Below are 18,395 nucleotides of genomic sequence, written 5' to 3' on the forward strand. Positions count from 1 at the left end.
GCTTCTATACTGCTCATAGCCCCTTACATTCCTATTTTCATCTTCAATGTTCACTTCTGATAAGTGCAAGCATCATTATATTTAGAACTGTAGAAAAATTCAAGAAATCTGAATGGCAGTCAAACTTCAATCCAAGTGACTACTGCGTATGCAGCATGAACTAGGCTTTGATCAGAATTGAGGTAAATATAGAGTTAACTTGTTTTTTTCTCACATTTCCAACTAAAGGGGGAAGCAGAATTTAAGACAGAAAAGAAGGATAGTCTGATAAAATTCAATGTTGGGATTGTGGGGGGAAAATGAGGAGTGAGATATTTCTTGTCCATCATTTACAACAGAATACGGAGTTGTGTAGCAAAAATGTAATGTTACAAACTCACAACTTCATTGGACAACTACTGGATTTATTTGTTAAATAGTTTTAAGTGATAGGCTTTTTAAAGGTGGCTAATTAAACCGTAATGGGATGTATACTTGAGCATTCTGCTCATAAGTTTTTCTGATTAGAGCTGTGCATATTCTTTAAAACCAAAAAAGGATTATTTGAAAACATCTTTCTTTATCCTGTGGTAAAAGTCTGATCGATTTGCAGCTCTGTTTAACAAACTCTAATTAGATTTATCTCAACTTCTCAAGCCAGATCTTTAAGAATACAGATTTATCTGCTGCTTGCATGACAGCAAGAAAGCCTGAGGAGCATACACCAGAACTTTACACTGCACAGATTCTCACTCTCATTTTAATAAGTAGAAGCACACCAGGACATTAAATGCATGTGCTTAATTTAAAATAGTAAACCTGAAAGCTAACTCAAAGTTAGGCTGAAGCAAAACTCTCCTATTTTCAGTTTCAAAAATTCTTCATGAATATCCCAAGCTATGACTTAAATAAGTCAATTTTTGTGGTGCGAGAAACAGAAAGAAGAGTGAAAGGCAAGGGTATTTTTTAATGCAATTAATCTGTGACAATTCTGAACGGTGCTTGTATTGAAAGGAAGCTAGACCTGTGTAACAGTAATTGTCAGTAACTGACTATTCTGGGATTATCCTCATGTCTCATTTTATTTTGCATTGGGATATATGCGGCTCCAATGCTACTCAGGAAACTTATCATCCAGGACAAAGCAGCCCATTTGATCAGCACCCCAACAACCGCTTTAAACATTCACTGCCTCACCACCAGCTCACTATACAGCAGTGTGCACCATTTACATGATACACTGCAGCAACACACAAAACCTCCTTTTAGAACAATAAAAACAAAAAATGAAGGAAATACTCAGGTCAGGTAGCATTTGTGGAGAGAAACCGAGTCAAACCACGTCAACGTTTGAGGTCAATGACCTTTCATCAGCTCTTTTTACAGTACCGTCCAAAGCCATGGCCTCTACCCCCTAGAAGAAAAAGGGCAACAGATGCAGTGCAATACCACCACCTACAATTTCCCCTCCAAATCACATACCATTCCGACTTGGAAATATATCGCCGTTCCTTCACTGTCGCTGGGTCAAAATCCTGGTACTCCCTCCCTAACAGCATTGTGGTTGTAACTACACCAGCTGGAATGTAGTAGTACAAGAAGTTCACCACCATCTTCTCAATTAGAGTTGGCAGCAAATGCTGGTCCACATCCTGTGAAAGAACAAAATCAACTCGAGCTTTTGGAAGTTTAAGGTACTATGACCTCACAGCTCACCTTCATGTTCCTTTTCTGTCATTCCAGCTTTCTTCATTTTCTTTGGCGTTTTCATGAAAAGAGGGAATATTGTCCTTAGTCCAAGGATGTCAACAAACTTGTGACAGTTATCAGACCCTTCAGGACCAATCACAGCATGATCCAACACCTTTAGAGCACTGGCTCGTGACATTTTCTTTTCTCTATAAAAACATTAATTACACAGAACTGATCAAAACAATTGAGCACTCATTACATGCAATCCTTTAAATATTTCTTTAATATATTAAAATTTGCTACAAATTTTAATTAAGAATTGAGGAATACAAGGATAATTTCTTTACTAACTATATATCTTCTTTGAAAATAACTCCAATACTGAAATATCATTGTGTAGAATTACCACTGCAGTCCCTGAGTAAATACAAAACATTTCTGGATTAAATCTGAATTGGAAGAACCATCTCAGCATTTCAAGTACCGGTTCTAAAACTAAAAGGTAAAATTTACTATGAGGAATCTTATCAGCGAGAGTGAATCCCAAAAGTGCAGCTGGTAAACAGGTCAAAAACAGAATTACCTGGAAAAACTCAGCAGGTCTGGCAGCATCGGCGGAGAAGAAAAGAGTTGACGTTTCGAGTCCTCATGACCCTTCGACAGAACTCGTAAACAGGTCATTGGGTGTAAAAAAAAAATGGCTCACCAGTGGCAAGCTTCATTGTATTACTAATGAGGCATGGATCACCCATGTACAGCATAATACAATGATATAAGAAAGTAGTTAGTGAGGAAAGCAGTAAGCATAAGATATGGGTATTTGAACATTTTGGGATATGAACAGGCTTAATATTTGCATCCTTCACCAAACAGCAAAACCCTCTACATCAAGCATGACGATTTTCTTTTTGAGAGACTATGCTCTAACTCAAGCCCTTTTTGAACAAAATACCTCCTGACACAAAGGCAGCAGTCCTGCTTTCAAGCCTTCATAATTGACAATCAACAGTAGATGAGTTCTCCCTCTAACTTTTTCCACTGATAAAGCACCAAAGTTCAACTCAAGCTCTTCTCCATACAGTGAACATACTAACAGCATGGATGGTATTGAATGCTAGTACATCATGCTTTCATAGAGGTCCATATGCCCTCTAAAAGATCCAATAGCTCTATTTCAAAGAAGAGCTGAGGAGGTCTTCTAGTGCCCTGGCCAATATTTATCCCTGAACCAACATCTCCAAAAACAGATTACCTGGTCATTATTTCTTTGCTGGTTTTAGGACCCTGCTATGAGCAAATTTGCTGCCATGCTTCACTGCATTTAAACAGTGACCACACTTCAAAATTGCTTCATTAGTTGTAATGCACTTCAGGACATTCCAAGGTCGTGCTAAGTTATATACAAATACAAGTTCTTTCGTTCTGCAAATAGGCACTACAGTAAATTCGTGATGAGTCAAATTTCGATGACACAAAATTCCAGTTATGTCAAAGTCATCAATCATTCCCACCAGCAGAATAGCAAATCCCATAGGACAATGCCCGTGATAAGCTGAAATTCTGCACCGGTAGCTCCAGATTAGCAGAACCTGTCCAAGCTTGTCAGAGTACACCACACGCGAGCACAAAACCATGGAGGTATCCCTATGAAAGAGCATGGAAAGCCTGTAAGTATGGCCAAACCTGTGATGAATGTCCGCCTGCTTGCCTGCCTGTTCCTCCAGCCGATGCCACAAAGGCCGTAGAGATGCACCAAGATCAGACTGCAGCATGAAAACACGTTTAACTGCACAGACAACATAGTGGACTGTAAATCGCACTTCCAAAGACAGCATGCTAAGCAGCTAACTCCCGACATTTTTCAATGGAAAGCTCCGGCTTTTCACAAGGTCAGGCCCTTATTGGGTGTGAACAAATTAAATAAAGGCTTTTTCACACATTTACTGCTTTATGGTTTTCAATTGGCATTTGAATTTTTTTTTTGACATGGACCACGTTTGTAGACATATCAAGTTACACAGAGTGGGAATTCATGTGGGAATGGGACCTCCACGGCTATCATGAAGCTCTGCTCAACACAAATTTGTGGCTGGCTCCCTGAAATTTGACTGATCGGGATTTTACTCGACTGATGTTTACAATTTACAGATATGGCTAGCTTTTTTTAAACAATCCCCAGAAATCAAAAAATAAGCACTTTTACATCAGGTTAAGGGATTTGTTTGGCAGAGTGACTCCTATGTGCCACTCTCCTGTTTTTGCATTGGATGTTTTAACTGTGTGAGACTCTGCTGCAAATAGAGGCACAAAGTGCAACACGCCGAACTCTCTCTCTATGTTTGCTTAGACAGACAGCCTGACCCCAAACACAGATTTGCAGACCCACATTATCAAGTACACACATTGCCCTTGGTTCCCTGAACATTAGCTCATTTAAATGGCAAGAAGATATATGTCTGTCTTCTTCCAGAATAAAAATGCCTTTTGGCGAGTTGACACCAAAGTTAAATTAAATTAAGCCAGACTTTCAAATATTCCTCGCCAAAGTTAGAGTAGAATGACTGAATAGAATGAAACTGAGTGAGAATAGACTAAGGAGACTAATCTTGAGCTGATGCATTTAAAAAAAATTGCCTTCAGGTATGTGAGACGAAAAATAAATATATTAGATGTGTACTGGGATTGTGGTCTTCAACAGCACATTACTGAATAATTGCAAAAACTGCCATGTGAACTTTAAGATTAAATACAAGGAGCATGCTCAGTCTCAGACATTAGTCTTTAATTTTCCCTAGAAATATCCGAAGCTATTTATGAAATTCTGCACAAGTAACTGAACTGAACCAGCCAGGTAAATACTGTGGCTACAAGAGCAGGTCAGAGGCTAGGAATCTTGCAGGGAGTAACTCACTTCCTGACTCCACAAAACCTGCCCACCACCTACAAGGCACAAGTCAGGAGTGTGATGGAACGTTCTCCACTTGCCTGGATAAGTGCAGCTCCAACAACACTCAAAAAGCTCGACACCATCCAGGACAAAAGTAGCCCGCTTGACTGGCACCACATCCACAAACATTCACTCCTTCCACCACTGACGCAAGGGGGCAGCAGTGTGCACTATCTACAAGATGCACTGCAGCAACTCACCAGACTCCTCAGACAGCACCTTCCAAACCCATGACCACTACCATCTAGAAGGACAAGGGCAGCAGACACATGGGAACACCACCACATGGAAGTTCCCTTCCAAGCCACTCACCATCTTGCCTTGGCAATATCGTCGCTCTTGCACTGTCACTGGGTCAAAATCCTGGAGCTCCCTCCCTAACAGCACTGTGGATATAACCACGCCACATGGACTGCAGCGGTTCAAGGAGGCAACTCACCACCATCTTCTCAAGGACAATTAGGGATGGGCAATAAATGTTGGCCTAACCAGCAATGCCCACATCCTATGAATGAATTTTTAAAAATGCAAAGTTTTGCAATAGAAGGTAGCAGAGGCATCTCTAGATTAAGAGATAGGGCCCAGCTTTAGATTTGGAACACAAAAACTTGAGACAAACCTATACTTTAATTAAAATGGTTCCCAAGCCTCCACACCAACAAAATGTCCGTACTTAGATCTGCCTCTGGAAAAAAAATTGGTTTTTCATCACACAAAGGAGCAGCAAGAAGAAAGAAATAGATGGAAGATCGTGAAATTTTAGTTTCATTCGTAAGGCACAGGTAAAAAGGAAATTATTGATGTGGTTCTAATCTTAGGATGCACATTCTGAAATAATCGGAAGATAAGGAGTAATCAAGTGTATTTAAAATCTACAGGAGTATTTTTAACGTTCGGATACCACTGTTCAAGTGAAGCAAGTGTGCAAAGGCTCAATCTTATTTCTAACGAGCATGAATACAAATCACAAAATGTAATGCAATATAATTTTGCAAAATTGGTAGCAAGACTATGACAAAAACCTCTATGAGAAATGGAAACATCACACCCGGACATTAAGAGATGCTTTTTGAAGGATGTAGTGTCATGGAACTTCATCCTGCATTTAATCTGTGCTAACCCAATCTTGGATTATTTGTTATCATCTCTGGCTGAGGAAGGTAGCAATCTTCACTACGAATATCTTGCTCCTTTGACACGCAAAGATTAATCCCCCAAGTTTTTAAGAAACCTTTTTAAATAAATTACTCTTAATTGCGAGGTCAGTTAATGCTCTACATATTATAAAAAATCAAAAGAGACAAATATAATCTGCATAAAAAGAACTTGCATTTGTATAAGGCCTTTCAGAAACTCAAGATGTTCTAAAAGAGGTTATTTATGAAGTGTAGTCACTGTTTTAATGGAGAGAATGCAGCAAAATTGCACACAGCAAGGTCCAAAAAGTAGTAATGTAATAATAGCCACATAATCTGTTTTCGTGATGTTTGGTCAAGAGATAAATATCAGCTTTTATAAAGGGGATAACTTCGTTGCTCTCCTTCCAGGCCATGGGATCTTTACATCCACCTGAGGGCAGGTGGGGCCTCAGTTTAACATCTGACCTGTAATGATGACATCCCAAACAGTGCAGTACTCCCTCAGTGCTGCACTGAAGTATTAAACCTAGATTTTTGTGCTCAACTCCTGGAATGGAACTTGAAACACTTATCAAAGTAGACCATAGTGAAAATCATTCAATATCTGTTCTAAATCACAAAAAATGCACTATATGAGTGCTTTTTCAGCCATCCTAATTTTATTAAAACAAAATGGTACAGAACCTATTCATTTGTTAAATTATGAGTCATGAAAACAGCAACAATGTATGTGACTTCATAATCTTTACAAATAAAGGCTGTACAGGTAATCCATGTTTACACAAAAATCTCATTAAAACACTGTTGGATCAGTAAATGATGTTACAAATCTGTAATTTATTAAAATCCTCGAGTTGCTAGCACTCTAATGTCTCCGGTATACTAAAATCAATGGGTAATGCATTAACAGTGATGACTAATGCCAGTTAATTTGTTTGCTGCAGAATTGTCTTTGCAACACCCAGCCCATTACATCAAATACAACTGAAAGGCATTCCATTTCCACTAAGTATCTTTGAACATGAGAGATTCATCAGTATATGTAAATGGTTGAGGACTTAATTTCTTATACTAGATTATTTTCAGTTGAACATAATTGACATTTGTTCTGAATTTTACAAGTTGTAGTTATTAAATAAAGATTAGGTTCAGGAATCAATGAAAAAAAGAAAATTGATGTTTTTGCTGTTGCAAAATTATTTATTTTATTATCTTCAATCTACCTTCAAGTTGTTTCCAGTTGTGGGCCCACTTCTCATTGATAGTAAATTCATTAATTCAGCCAGCCTTTATTCTTTTGGAAATCAATGCATTGATTACATGATTTTAGATATATTTATTTTAATTTCAAACAAAATCCCACATTTCTGCAGTTTATTAAATTGTTTGTCACTAACTTCCAGGGAAATGAAGAAGCCATGTCAAATAAGTCAAAGTTGTGGCAGTCCAATTTTGTCCTATTTTCAACAATGCACAGCCTGAGATATTAATTGAATTCCTCAAATAATCAATTAATTACAATTCTAAATGTCGAAACACACGTGCCTAATTCTCTTCCACCTGAAGCAGCAACTAACAGAACCCAAACAAAAATGAGCTGTGATGGACAGATATTTCATTCAATTCCATATTTTGCTTCTTACAGCATTCTAGCATTACTTAGCAATGCTGTCTGAATGAAACTGAGCATAAGCAGTTCCAAGATCGACCAGCATCTATTTTATGGTTTTAGCTGAACCACGGATCAAACCTCAGCAAGTATAAAGATGCTAAAAGATCAATTCTGTAAACCCATTTTGCTTTCAGAGGGACATATGATAAAGTTTCTTTACCTGAGCATAAGGTTCATGAGTTGCAGTCCCTCCCCCTTCAGAAATCGATCCCTATTTGAGCTCAACATCAGGCATGAGCAAAGACTATCAAACAGGTTCTCCATCATTTCAAGCTCCTCATTTGTACCGGGGTTATGACGTTTGAACAACTAAAAACAAATGATTTGAGAGAAAACATATTCACCATGTCAGAATTAGGCCAACATTAAAAGACAACAGGCAAGATTTTAAATAATGTCACAGATGTTTAATTGAAAAACTGCTAGTTTGAAAACCGCAGTTGTACATTAAATAAAGAAAAAGCTTGTATTTATATAGCCGCTTTCATATCTTCAGAAAGTTCCAAAGCACGTTACAACCAGCTGATTACTTCTAAATTGCACTCATTTTGTAGCCAATTTGTAAATAGTAAGATCCCACAAATAGCTAAACAAAAAGACTAATCACAGTGAGTGGCCGTTAGGCTCTGAAATAACACTCTGTTCTTCAAGTAGTGCCATAGGATCTTTTACATCCATCTGGGTTGGATACCTCATCCGAAAGACCGACGATGCAGTGCTCCTTCAGTACTGTAATGGTATAGACCAAGTGTTGAAGTCCTGCAATGGAGTTCCACTTATGATTTTCTGACTCAAACTAGAGAGTTCTACCACTGAGAAAATGTTAAAACTACAAATGCGTTGCATGTTACAGAAATAGTACAGCAAGGAAAAATGTATTCTGAGGTTATATTTAAGCCAAACAAACCTGAAAGGCAGAAATCTCAGATTTGCTGCCGACAGTTCATCAAATTTTCAAGTGGAACTTGGTCAGATATGTGTCCCAACGTCACCTCGCATCATTCAGATCTTCTGTTCAGCAGGCGCGCACCGGAGGCAGTTGTGCGCACGCCAAACTGTCAAAGGCCTGTTAAAGCATTAATAAACTAAATTCAGCTAATTCTCAATGCTGTCCATCCAAACTTAAGGTTGGTGGACAGACAAAGAGCCCAAGCGGCCTTCGTGTTTTTCGTGAAACCTCATCCACGGACGGGATGAAATTTCATGAAGGTTTTATTAAATCAATAAATATTTTATACACATTTCATAAACATGTCCTAGCTCATGTGACATGCCTAAATAATTTCAATCTTTCTTTATTTTAAACTTTCAATTTGAACTTAATCTCCCTGAGGCAGCTCCATGCCTACCTTAATTGGCCCGCCCACGTAAAATGGCGGCATGCAGCCGATCGCGGATGGCAATCGGCTCCGTGCCCGCCCTCAACCAGCCCACTCGACAGGCAGAAGATTCTGCCCCAGGTGTAGTACATTTAACATCCTTGTTCTAATCTGTAATTTCAGCATGGCCTTTTCCTATCTATTTCTGCAAGCTCATCTAGTCCTACAGTTTCTCCCAAGTGCTGTGCTCCTTTATCTATTCTCCCTCCCCTTGCCCCATTATGGTGGGATGGTTGTGAGGGAGAGGAGAGGACGACACAGCCTTCAGTCACTGCTCAGCAATCATTCCTAATCATGATCTATAAAGCACTTTGGGGCGATTAGCTGTTATAGGCATAATATAAATTGATCTGATGGATACAACGCTACTTGCGTGAGTAGCTTATCCCTCAACCAACTACTATTTGCTAAGAAAAGCTTGAAAGTTTGGCACTGTATTAACATAAAAGATCCTAAAAAAAATACCCCACATCATTCTACAATGAATCTATTGAGGCAATTGCAATAGTGGAATAATGTAATTAATACTAAATATTTCAGCTTTTAAGAAAGGAAAATTGATCAATTAAGGCAGCACCTTCATTTTCCATTCATTCTGGTTTACCGGACAATGAGGTATTGAAGTATTCCAACACTGCAATATTCTTATGAAAGCAAAAAACTGTGGATGCTGGAAATCTGAAATAAAAATAGAAAAAGCTGGACAGAGTCAGCAGGCCTGACAGCATGTGTGGAGATAGAATCAGAATTAATATTTCAGATTGAATTCCTTCATCAAAACTGCAAAAAGTTAGAGACATAGCTCTAGGTGAATATTTCTAATATTGCCCGGAAATGTTAACTCCACTTCTCTCACCACAGATGCTGCCAGACCTGTTTCCAGTATTTTGTATTTATTTTACTGCAACCTTCTTGCTGCTCACTTTAATCAATAGAATGCCTGCTGGTCAAACACCTAAAGTACAGAGATGTTGATGAGACAAAGAATGGAAAACAGAAGCTTGGATCATGAAGTCAATCAAATTGATCAGTAAAATTATTAATAGGGAATTGCTGTTAATTACCTATGATCTTCTGAATAAGGGTGGATTGGAAAGGCTGACACGCTGTCTCAGAATCGTAACATATAGCTTTGTCCTGATGCTACATTGAGAGCTATCAGTCATCAGGATGGAGTCCAACAAATGTTTAGTCCCCACTGTTCCTTGAAAGTGATAACATCTCATCAGCTTCTCCTTGCACCTTAAATTTTGCATTTTAACTAGAATGAAATATCCACTGCTAACACACACAGTGAGAGATGTCGGAGTTCTTGGTTCTAAGTGGTCGCAGTCAAGGCCCAATGATCTATACCAACTGTGACTTTTACAAAAAATGCATCCAAATATGCATTTGTTTCTTGTTTATTAAACCAAGTGAAGGCTGGAAATGTGGCTAAATTACAGTGAACGTGAGCTTCAAGTTTATTATATAGTCACTTAGAAATTCAAGGGAATATCACCAACTGAAGTGTTCAGTTTAAGCTTCTTTGCTACAGCAATATGAATGTGTTCTGTGTTGTCTACTACGGACTTGAAAAATCATTATTTAATTTCCCTATTGATTAAATGTATTGCAATTTCTTTAGATATTTGCAGAATGGTACAGTAAGAAAGTCATCATGCTTCTTAAATAGCTGAAACAAATGCTTATTTTCCAAATTCCCTTACATGCCATACATTCAATGTTATTTAATTTAGCAGTAGTGGACATAAGAAAAATTGTCTATTTACATATGTAATTATAATGACAGGCACTGAAGCAACACCACTAATAGCTCAAAGGGTTAAAGAGTGCAATTAACATCATAGAAATTGATGCATCTTTAATCTAAATGACAGGTTGTTTTTGGATTCAAATAGAAACATCAAAGCTCTCAACATTACCTTCTCCATCTTCTAATTTTTAAGCACTGTGAAAATAAACAATTAACTGAAAATGAACAAAAGTACCAATAAGCTTCGAAACTGCCAAGTGAAAATTTTACATTCCTGGAGAATCACTTTTTTAAAATCTTATATTTATATATACACACACACATAGAACATATTAACTTTGCTAGGTTACAACAAGCTGTTGTCATGTATAAGGGAAGTTGATGTCTCTTAATCAGTCAATGTAACTGTGATTCATGCAATGCACTTTAATCTTTCCATCCAGAGTCATTTTTACATATCCAGCAAGGTAACAGAAAACTAGAAGAGGTTCAGTTCTTATTTTCTTTCCGCAAAGATAAATGTGGGGTGGTTGGAGGTATGGAGGGGCAGGGGTGTTGTACAGCAAAATGCAAATGTTTGGCCTTGAATGTCTTCAATGCAGAACACAAACTTGTATACTTTCATTTATCTCCAGAGTATGGGCTACCACATTTTAACAAAGGCTATTCTTTTCATTAAATATCTGTAAAGAGAGTCACTTCAGTTTTCCATTTTTAAATCCAAGTGTATTCTTCTAAATTAAGTCACCTAAATAAAAAGTGGCTACGTCAACTGAATTTCTTTTCCCAAAAGACTCCAGGCAATAAGCAATTCATTAGTTTGTCTCAGTAATCAGAAAATATCTCAACATTGTGATCGAAAGTTTTTGATCCCTTCCATGAACTGAGGGAGTTAGAAGGCAGGAACTAAAGCACAGGCAGTCAGGTTTTGAAAACAGAAAGCCACAAGGGCTTTTGTCAAGACTAGGTTATAACTGTTGAAAGACAGTTAGAAGTCATTTTGGCTGAAGCAAATAAGATGACCCACTGATATGGGGAAGCACAATATGTTCTTTAGTTTGTATTATCATGAAAATATGTGCAAATTGAATCAAGCGACTCTAAATCAAAACTGCAGTTGTGATGTTCACCTTAACATGAAATAAAACAGCTTATCAACTCGTATCAAGCATTGCCTCAAGAAGTGCGTGGCCTGTTCATCTGCAGTGAGATTGAAGACCAGGTGTGAAACACACAAATATAAGGTTGAAGTCACAGGGGCACTGTTACAATGCAAAAGTAAATATAGGCAATTAATGCCCATAAACTGAGACTGCTCAGGGTACAAGGACTATGGAACATTGATTTAGGTTTTGGGAAATAGACACAGAGGGAGTATGAGGAAGAACTTTTTTTACGCAGTGAGTGATAATGAATGTAACTCACTGACTACGAGGGTGGTAGGAGCAGAGATGATCAATGATTTCAAAAGGAGTTTGGTGAGGAGACACTGAAGGGAAATGAAATTGCAAGGCTATGCAGATAGAGCGGGGGCATGAGATTGACTGATTTGCTCTCCAAAGGGCAGACATGGACTTGACAGGCCGAATGCCTCCTTCTGTACCATTATGATTCTATGACTACATGATTGATGCCATTTAACTCAGGAACGTATCTACAGTAAACTGCATTTGTAACACAAGGCCTACCGTCGGCTGTTGCTGAGAATAAGGCTAAGAAATGTTCACTAGCTTAAGACTACTGTCAAACAATTATGCATCCTGATGGAATAAGCAACCCTTCATTATTTTCATGGGAGGGTTCAAACGTCACTTTCAATTAAAGTTGTCTGTTATTCAAGCATAGTACTGCACCAGACATGTCCTGTTTGGTTTTTTTTTCTTTTAAATACCAAAATAATTTAACTGAGGAAAACAGGTTGAAATATAGGAATTTTTCCCCAAAATTATAAGAAACTTTCAAATTATTAACCTTCAATGCATTAAGTAGTTTCAGAGTTGTTTGCAAGTTAGTTGAACATATTATGAATAAGCTATTGGGGGAAAATACAAAAAGGCAGGCTCATTTCAAGATCTGCAGTGTTGCAGATACTAACCCAAAATGATAATATTGATTATGTTCATTTAAGGTTTATTCTTGTAAATAGTTGCTCAACTTTCTCAATAGAGTTTAATATTGCCATGAAACATGGTTTGTAATTACATACAAAAACAAAAACAGAATTACCTGGAAAAACTCAGCAGGTCTGGCAGCATCGGCGGAGAAGAAAAGAGTTGACGTTTCGAGTCCTCATGACCCTTCGACAGAACTTGAGTTCGAGTCCAAGAAAGAGTTGAAATATAAGGATAATTACATTATGTAATTACATTATGCTTCTCAGGGTATAGCCCTTTGTGCTTTGGAGTTCCTATAACAATCTGATGATACTTATTTGTAGGAATTTGCACTTAAAAGTGGCTCCTCCAGGATGCATAAAAAACCAGGCCTGCCATCATGGCATGGTAGTTCAGGGAACAGCACTCAATTACTATCTTTGAAACCCTCTCTGAGAACCACTGGAGGACAACACAAACCTGTTCAGCTCCCCCATGGCCCTCTCAAATGCTGATCTGTAGGATACATATTGCATCTCTCCTCTATTTTGGTCTGTGGAATATGAAAAGGTACCATCAGCCACTGCAAGCCCTCTGCCTTTGCCTCACCGCAGACATTCCGAATGTGATGAAAACCCCACACCTACGTCAGTTATTTGTCAGGTGCAGGACCTAAGCAAAAGACGATCATAAACTATCAAAGTGATGTGGGTGTATTGTACTTACATCCAAAATTCCACAATCTTTAAGATCCCATATTTGCTTTGCAGCCTGATTGCATGTGACTTTGCATGTGACTCTGGGTGTAAATTCCAGGCCAGGATTTGAAAGAAATTTGCAGGCTAAAAAGCTACAAAATAAATTTTAAAGAAATTCTTAGGCTATTAAAGGAAGTAACTACAGAGATAATGGATGCGTTGGTTGTAATCTTCCAAGAATCCTTAGATTCTGGAAAATTCCCAGAGGATTGGAGAACAGCCAATGCAACACCCTTATTCAAAAAGGGAGAGAGACAAAAAACAGATAACTATAGGCCAGTTAGCTTAACATTTGTCATTGGGAAAATGTTGAAGTCTATTATGAAGGGATAAAAACAAAAAAACTGCGGATGCTGGAAATCCAAAACAAAAACAGAATTACCTGGAAAAACTCAGCAGGTCTGGCAGCATCGGCGGAGAAGAAAAGAGTTGACGTTTCGAGTCCTCATGACCCTTCGACAGAACTAGTTCTGTCGAAGGGTCATGAGGACTCGAAACGTCAACTCTTTTCTTCTCCGCCGATGCTGCCAGACCTGCTGAGTTTTTCCAGGTAATTCTGTTTTTGTTTTCTATTATGAAGGGCCTACTAGCAGAGCATTTAGAAATACATAATCTAATCAAGCAGAGTCAGCATGGCTTCATGAAGGTGAAATCATGCCTAACAAATTGATTAGAATTCTTTGAAGAGGTAACAAACAGGATAGATAAAGGAGAACCAGCAGATGTAATATATTTGGATTTCCAAAAGGCGTTCGATCAGGTACTGCACATAAGGCTGTTTAATAAGATAAGATCCCATGGTGTTTGGGGTAATATATTAGCATGGATAGAGGATTGGCTAACTAATAGAAGACAGAGTTGGGATAAGGGGTGCATTTTCAGGATGGCAAACTGAAACTAGTGGAGTGCCAAAGGGATCAGTGCTGGGGCCTCAGTTATTTACAATATATAAATGACTTAGATGAGGGAAGTGAATGTACTATCACCAAGTTTGCGGTGGGAAATATAGGTGGGAAGGCAAGTGGTGAGGATGACAAGGAGTGTAGAGGGATATAGACAGGTTAAATGAATGGGCAAAGACTTGGCAGATGGAATATAATGTGGGAAAATGTGAAGTTATGTACTTTGGTAGGAAGAATAGAGGTGCTGAATATTAGAGTCATAGAGGTCTGCAGCACAGGAAATGGCCCTTCGGCCCATTGAGTCTGCACCAAACAAGTTCCTAACTATTCTAATCCCATTTTTCAGCACTAGGCCCATAGCCTTGTATGCCATGGCATCGCAACTGCACATCCAAATACTTCTTAAATGTTGTGAGGGCTTCTGCCTCTACCACCCTTTCAGGCAGCGAGTTCCAGATTCCCACCACCCTCCTCTCTGGGTCAAAAAAATTCTTCCTCACATCCCCTCTAAACCTCCTGCCCCTTACCTTAAATTTATGCCTCCTGGCTATTGATCCCTCCACCAAGGGGAAAAGTTCCTTCCTGTCTACCCTATCTATGCCCCTCATAATTTCATATACCTCAATCATGTTCCCGCTCAATCTCTTCTGCTCCAGGGAAAATAACCCCAATCTCTCCTCATAACTAAAACTCTCCAGCCCAGGCAACATCCTGGTAAATCTCTTCTGCACTCTCCAGTGCAATCACATCCTTCCTATAATGCGGATTCCAGAACTGCACGCAATAGTCTAGGTGTGGCCTAACAAGCGTTTTATACAGTTCCAGCATAACCTCCCTGCTCTTATATTCTATGCCTCAGCTAATAAAGGCAATTATCATTTCAACACTCCACTCTGCTCTCATGCCCACATGTCTGTCCTTGGCTTGCTGCATTGTTCCAGTGAAGCTCAACGCAAACTGGAGGAACAGCACCTCATCTTCCGACTAGGCACTTTACAGCCTTTTGGACTGAATATTGAGTTCAACAATTTTAGATCATGAACTCCCTCCTCCATCCCCACCCCCTTTCTGATTCCCCTCCACCCCCCCACCCACTTTTTGTTTTTTCCAATAATTTATATAGATTTTTCTTTGCCCACCTATTTCCATTATTTTTAAATGTATTTCCATCCATTGTTTTATCTCTACCTTATAGCCTTTTGCGATTCCTTCACCCCACCCCCACTAGAGCTATCTGTACCTTGCTTGTCCTGCTTTCTACCCTTAATTAGCACATTCCTTTAGATAATATCACCAGCTTCAACATCTCTTTGTCCTTTTGTCTGTGACATCTTTTGGTTATCTCCACCTATCATTGGCCCTCTATCCAGCTCTCTTGTCCCACCACCCACCAACCCCCTCCTTAAACCAGCTTTATATTTCACCCCTTTTCTATTTTTCCTTAGTTCTATTGAAGAGTCATGCGGACTCTAAATGTTAACTGTGCTCTCTTCCACAGATGCTGCCAGATCTGCTGAGTTTTTCCAGTTATTTTAGTTTTTGTTTTCACGTATCCCATATGCCTTCCTAACCGTCTTATCTACCTGTCCCGCTAACTTAAGGGACCTATTAAAGGGAGAAAGATTGCAGAAGGCTGCAGCACAGAGGGCTTTGGGAGTCCTTGTGCATGAATCCCAAAATCCTAACATACAAGTTCAACAGGCAATAGGGAAGGCAAATGCTTTATAAAGTGCCTTTATTTCAAAAGGAAATGGAGTATAAAATTAGGGAAGTCTTGCCAAAACTATACAAGGCACTAGTTAGACCACACCTCAAATACTGTGAACAGTTTTGGTCACCTCATCTAAGGAAAGATATACTGACATTGGAGGCAGTCCAGAGAAGGTGGCATTGGCAGCAGTCCACAGAAGGTTCACTAGGTTGATCCGGAAGGCTTTTATGAGGAGAGACTGAGTAGGTTGGGCCTGTACTCTTTGGAGTTTAGAAGAATGAGACACCACCTTATTGAAACATAACATTCTTAGGGGGTTTAACAGGATAGATGCTGAGAGGTTGTTTCCCCTTGTGGGAGAGTCTAGGACAAGAGGGCATAATCTCAGAGTAAGGGGGTGCCAATTTAAAACAGATGAGGAGGAATTTCTTTTCTCAGAGGGTAGTCAATCTGCAGAATTCTTTTCTGCAGAGGGCTGGGTCATTAAGTATATTCAAGGCTGAGATAGACAGATTTTTAATCAGTAAGGGAATCAAGAGTTATGGGGAAAAGGCAGGAAAGTGGAGTTGAGGATCATCAGATCAGCCATATCATTGAATGGCAGAGCAAACTCGATGAGCCGAATGGCCTACTTTTGCTCCTATGTCTCATGGTCTTACTAGAAGTCAAAAACTAGGGTAGGCTCCAAACTTCTGTCAGTAAACTAATAACAGCAAATAAACCTTTCTGGTACAGGAAGAAAGAATCTGCTAACAAGGGAAAAGAATTAAGGCTTACTCCAGTATGAGGCCACTTTTAAAGCAAAATAGATGATCACCTAGCCATGCTGGATGTGAATTTCTTAGAAGGATAGTGCCCAAGGTAATGTTAAATCATGGGGTAACGATTTGGTTTTGGATGTGGAAGTGGAACCATGTGGTGAAATGTTCGACACTTGTCGATTTGCTTTTATCTAGCAGCACAAATTTATCTATTTCAATTCAAAGGTTTAATTACTTAAAAATCCACTTCCATCCCGACCAAGGGCCGAAGTGAGGTAAGTTACTATCAATCATTCCAAGCAGAGAAAATACAAAAAATGATAGAAAGAGCAGACTAGAATATCACGCTGATCATCAGGTTGGATCTTGATAACATAAAGACGTTAAGTCTACCAGTCATTAGAGTTGACCTCTCTGTCTCAATCTCTGGTGATAGACTGTCCACCAATATCCATTACAAGCCTACCGACTTCCACAGCTACCTCGACTACAGCTCCTTACACTTTGCTTCCTGTAAGGACTCCATCCCATTCTCTCAGTTCCTTCGTCTCTGTCGCATCTGTTCTGATGATGCTACCTTCAAAAACAGTTCCTCTGACATGTCCTCCTTCTTCCTTAATCGAGGTTTTCCACCCACGGTCGTTGACAGGGCCCTCAACCACGTCCGGCCCATCTCCCGCGCATCCGCCCTCACGTCTTCTCCTCCCTCCCAGAAACATGATAGGGTCCCCCTTGTCCTCACTTATCACCCCACCAGCCTCCGCATTCAAAGGATCATCCTCTGCCATTTCCGCCAACTCCAGCATGATGCCACTACCAAACACATCTTCCCTTCACCCCCCCCTATCGGTATTCCGTAGGGATCATTCCCTCTGGGACACACTGGTCCACTCCTCCATCACCTCCTACTCCTTAACCCCCACCTATGGCACCACCCCATGCCCACGCAAAAGATGCAACACCTGCCCCTTCACTTCCTCTCTCCTCACCGTCCAAGGGCCCAAACACTCCTTTCAAGTGAAACAGCATTTCAATTGCATTTCCCCCAACTTAGTCTACTGCATTCGTTGCTCCCAATGCGGTCTCCTCTACATTGGAGAGACCAAACGTAAACTGGGCGACCGCTTTGCAGAACACCTGCGGTCTGTCCACAAGAATAACCCAAACCTCCCTGTCGCTTGCCATTTTAACACTCCACCCTGCTCTACTGCCCACATGTCTGTCCTTGGCTTGCTGCATTGTTCCAGTGAAGCCCAACGCATACTGGAGGAACAGCACCTCATCTTCCGACTGGGCACTTTATAGCCGTGAATATTGAATTCAACAACTTTAAATCTTGAACTCCCTCCTCCATCCCCACCCCCTTTCTGTTTCTTCCCCCTTCCTTTTGTTTTTTCCAATAATTTATATAGATTTTTTTTCCCCACCTATTTCCATTATTTTTAAATCTTTTATGCCCCCCACCCCCACTAGAGCTATACCTTGAGTGCCCTACCATCCATTCTTAATTAGCACATTCGTTTAGATAATATCACCAACTTCAACACCTCTGTGTTCTTTAGTTCTTTTGTCTGTGACATCTTTTGATTATCTGGTCCTATCACTG

General features: G+C 39.6%; 1 protein-coding gene across 4 annotated transcripts in view; it reads right to left on the reverse strand.

Moving 5' to 3' along the window:
• Window positions 1–18,395, reverse strand: part of ctnnbl1 (catenin, beta like 1) — a 201,613-nt gene that overhangs the window by 74,886 nt on the left and 108,332 nt on the right. For all 4 annotated transcript variants that reach the window (XM_041204704.1, XM_041204703.1, XM_041204706.1 and 1 more), the window contains 2 exons: window positions 7,590–7,738; window positions 1,696–1,877 (listed from right to left, as the gene is read on the reverse strand). In XM_041204704.1, the coding sequence (XP_041060638.1) occupies window positions 1,696–1,877; window positions 7,590–7,738 (331 nt within the window). The remainder of the gene's footprint in view (window positions 1–1,695; window positions 1,878–7,589; window positions 7,739–18,395) is intronic.

The sequence above is a fragment of the Carcharodon carcharias genome, chromosome 14 (genome assembly GCF_017639515.1).
Source record: "Carcharodon carcharias isolate sCarCar2 chromosome 14, sCarCar2.pri, whole genome shotgun sequence".
In the NCBI taxonomy this organism is placed as follows: Eukaryota; Metazoa; Chordata; class Chondrichthyes; order Lamniformes; family Lamnidae; genus Carcharodon; species Carcharodon carcharias.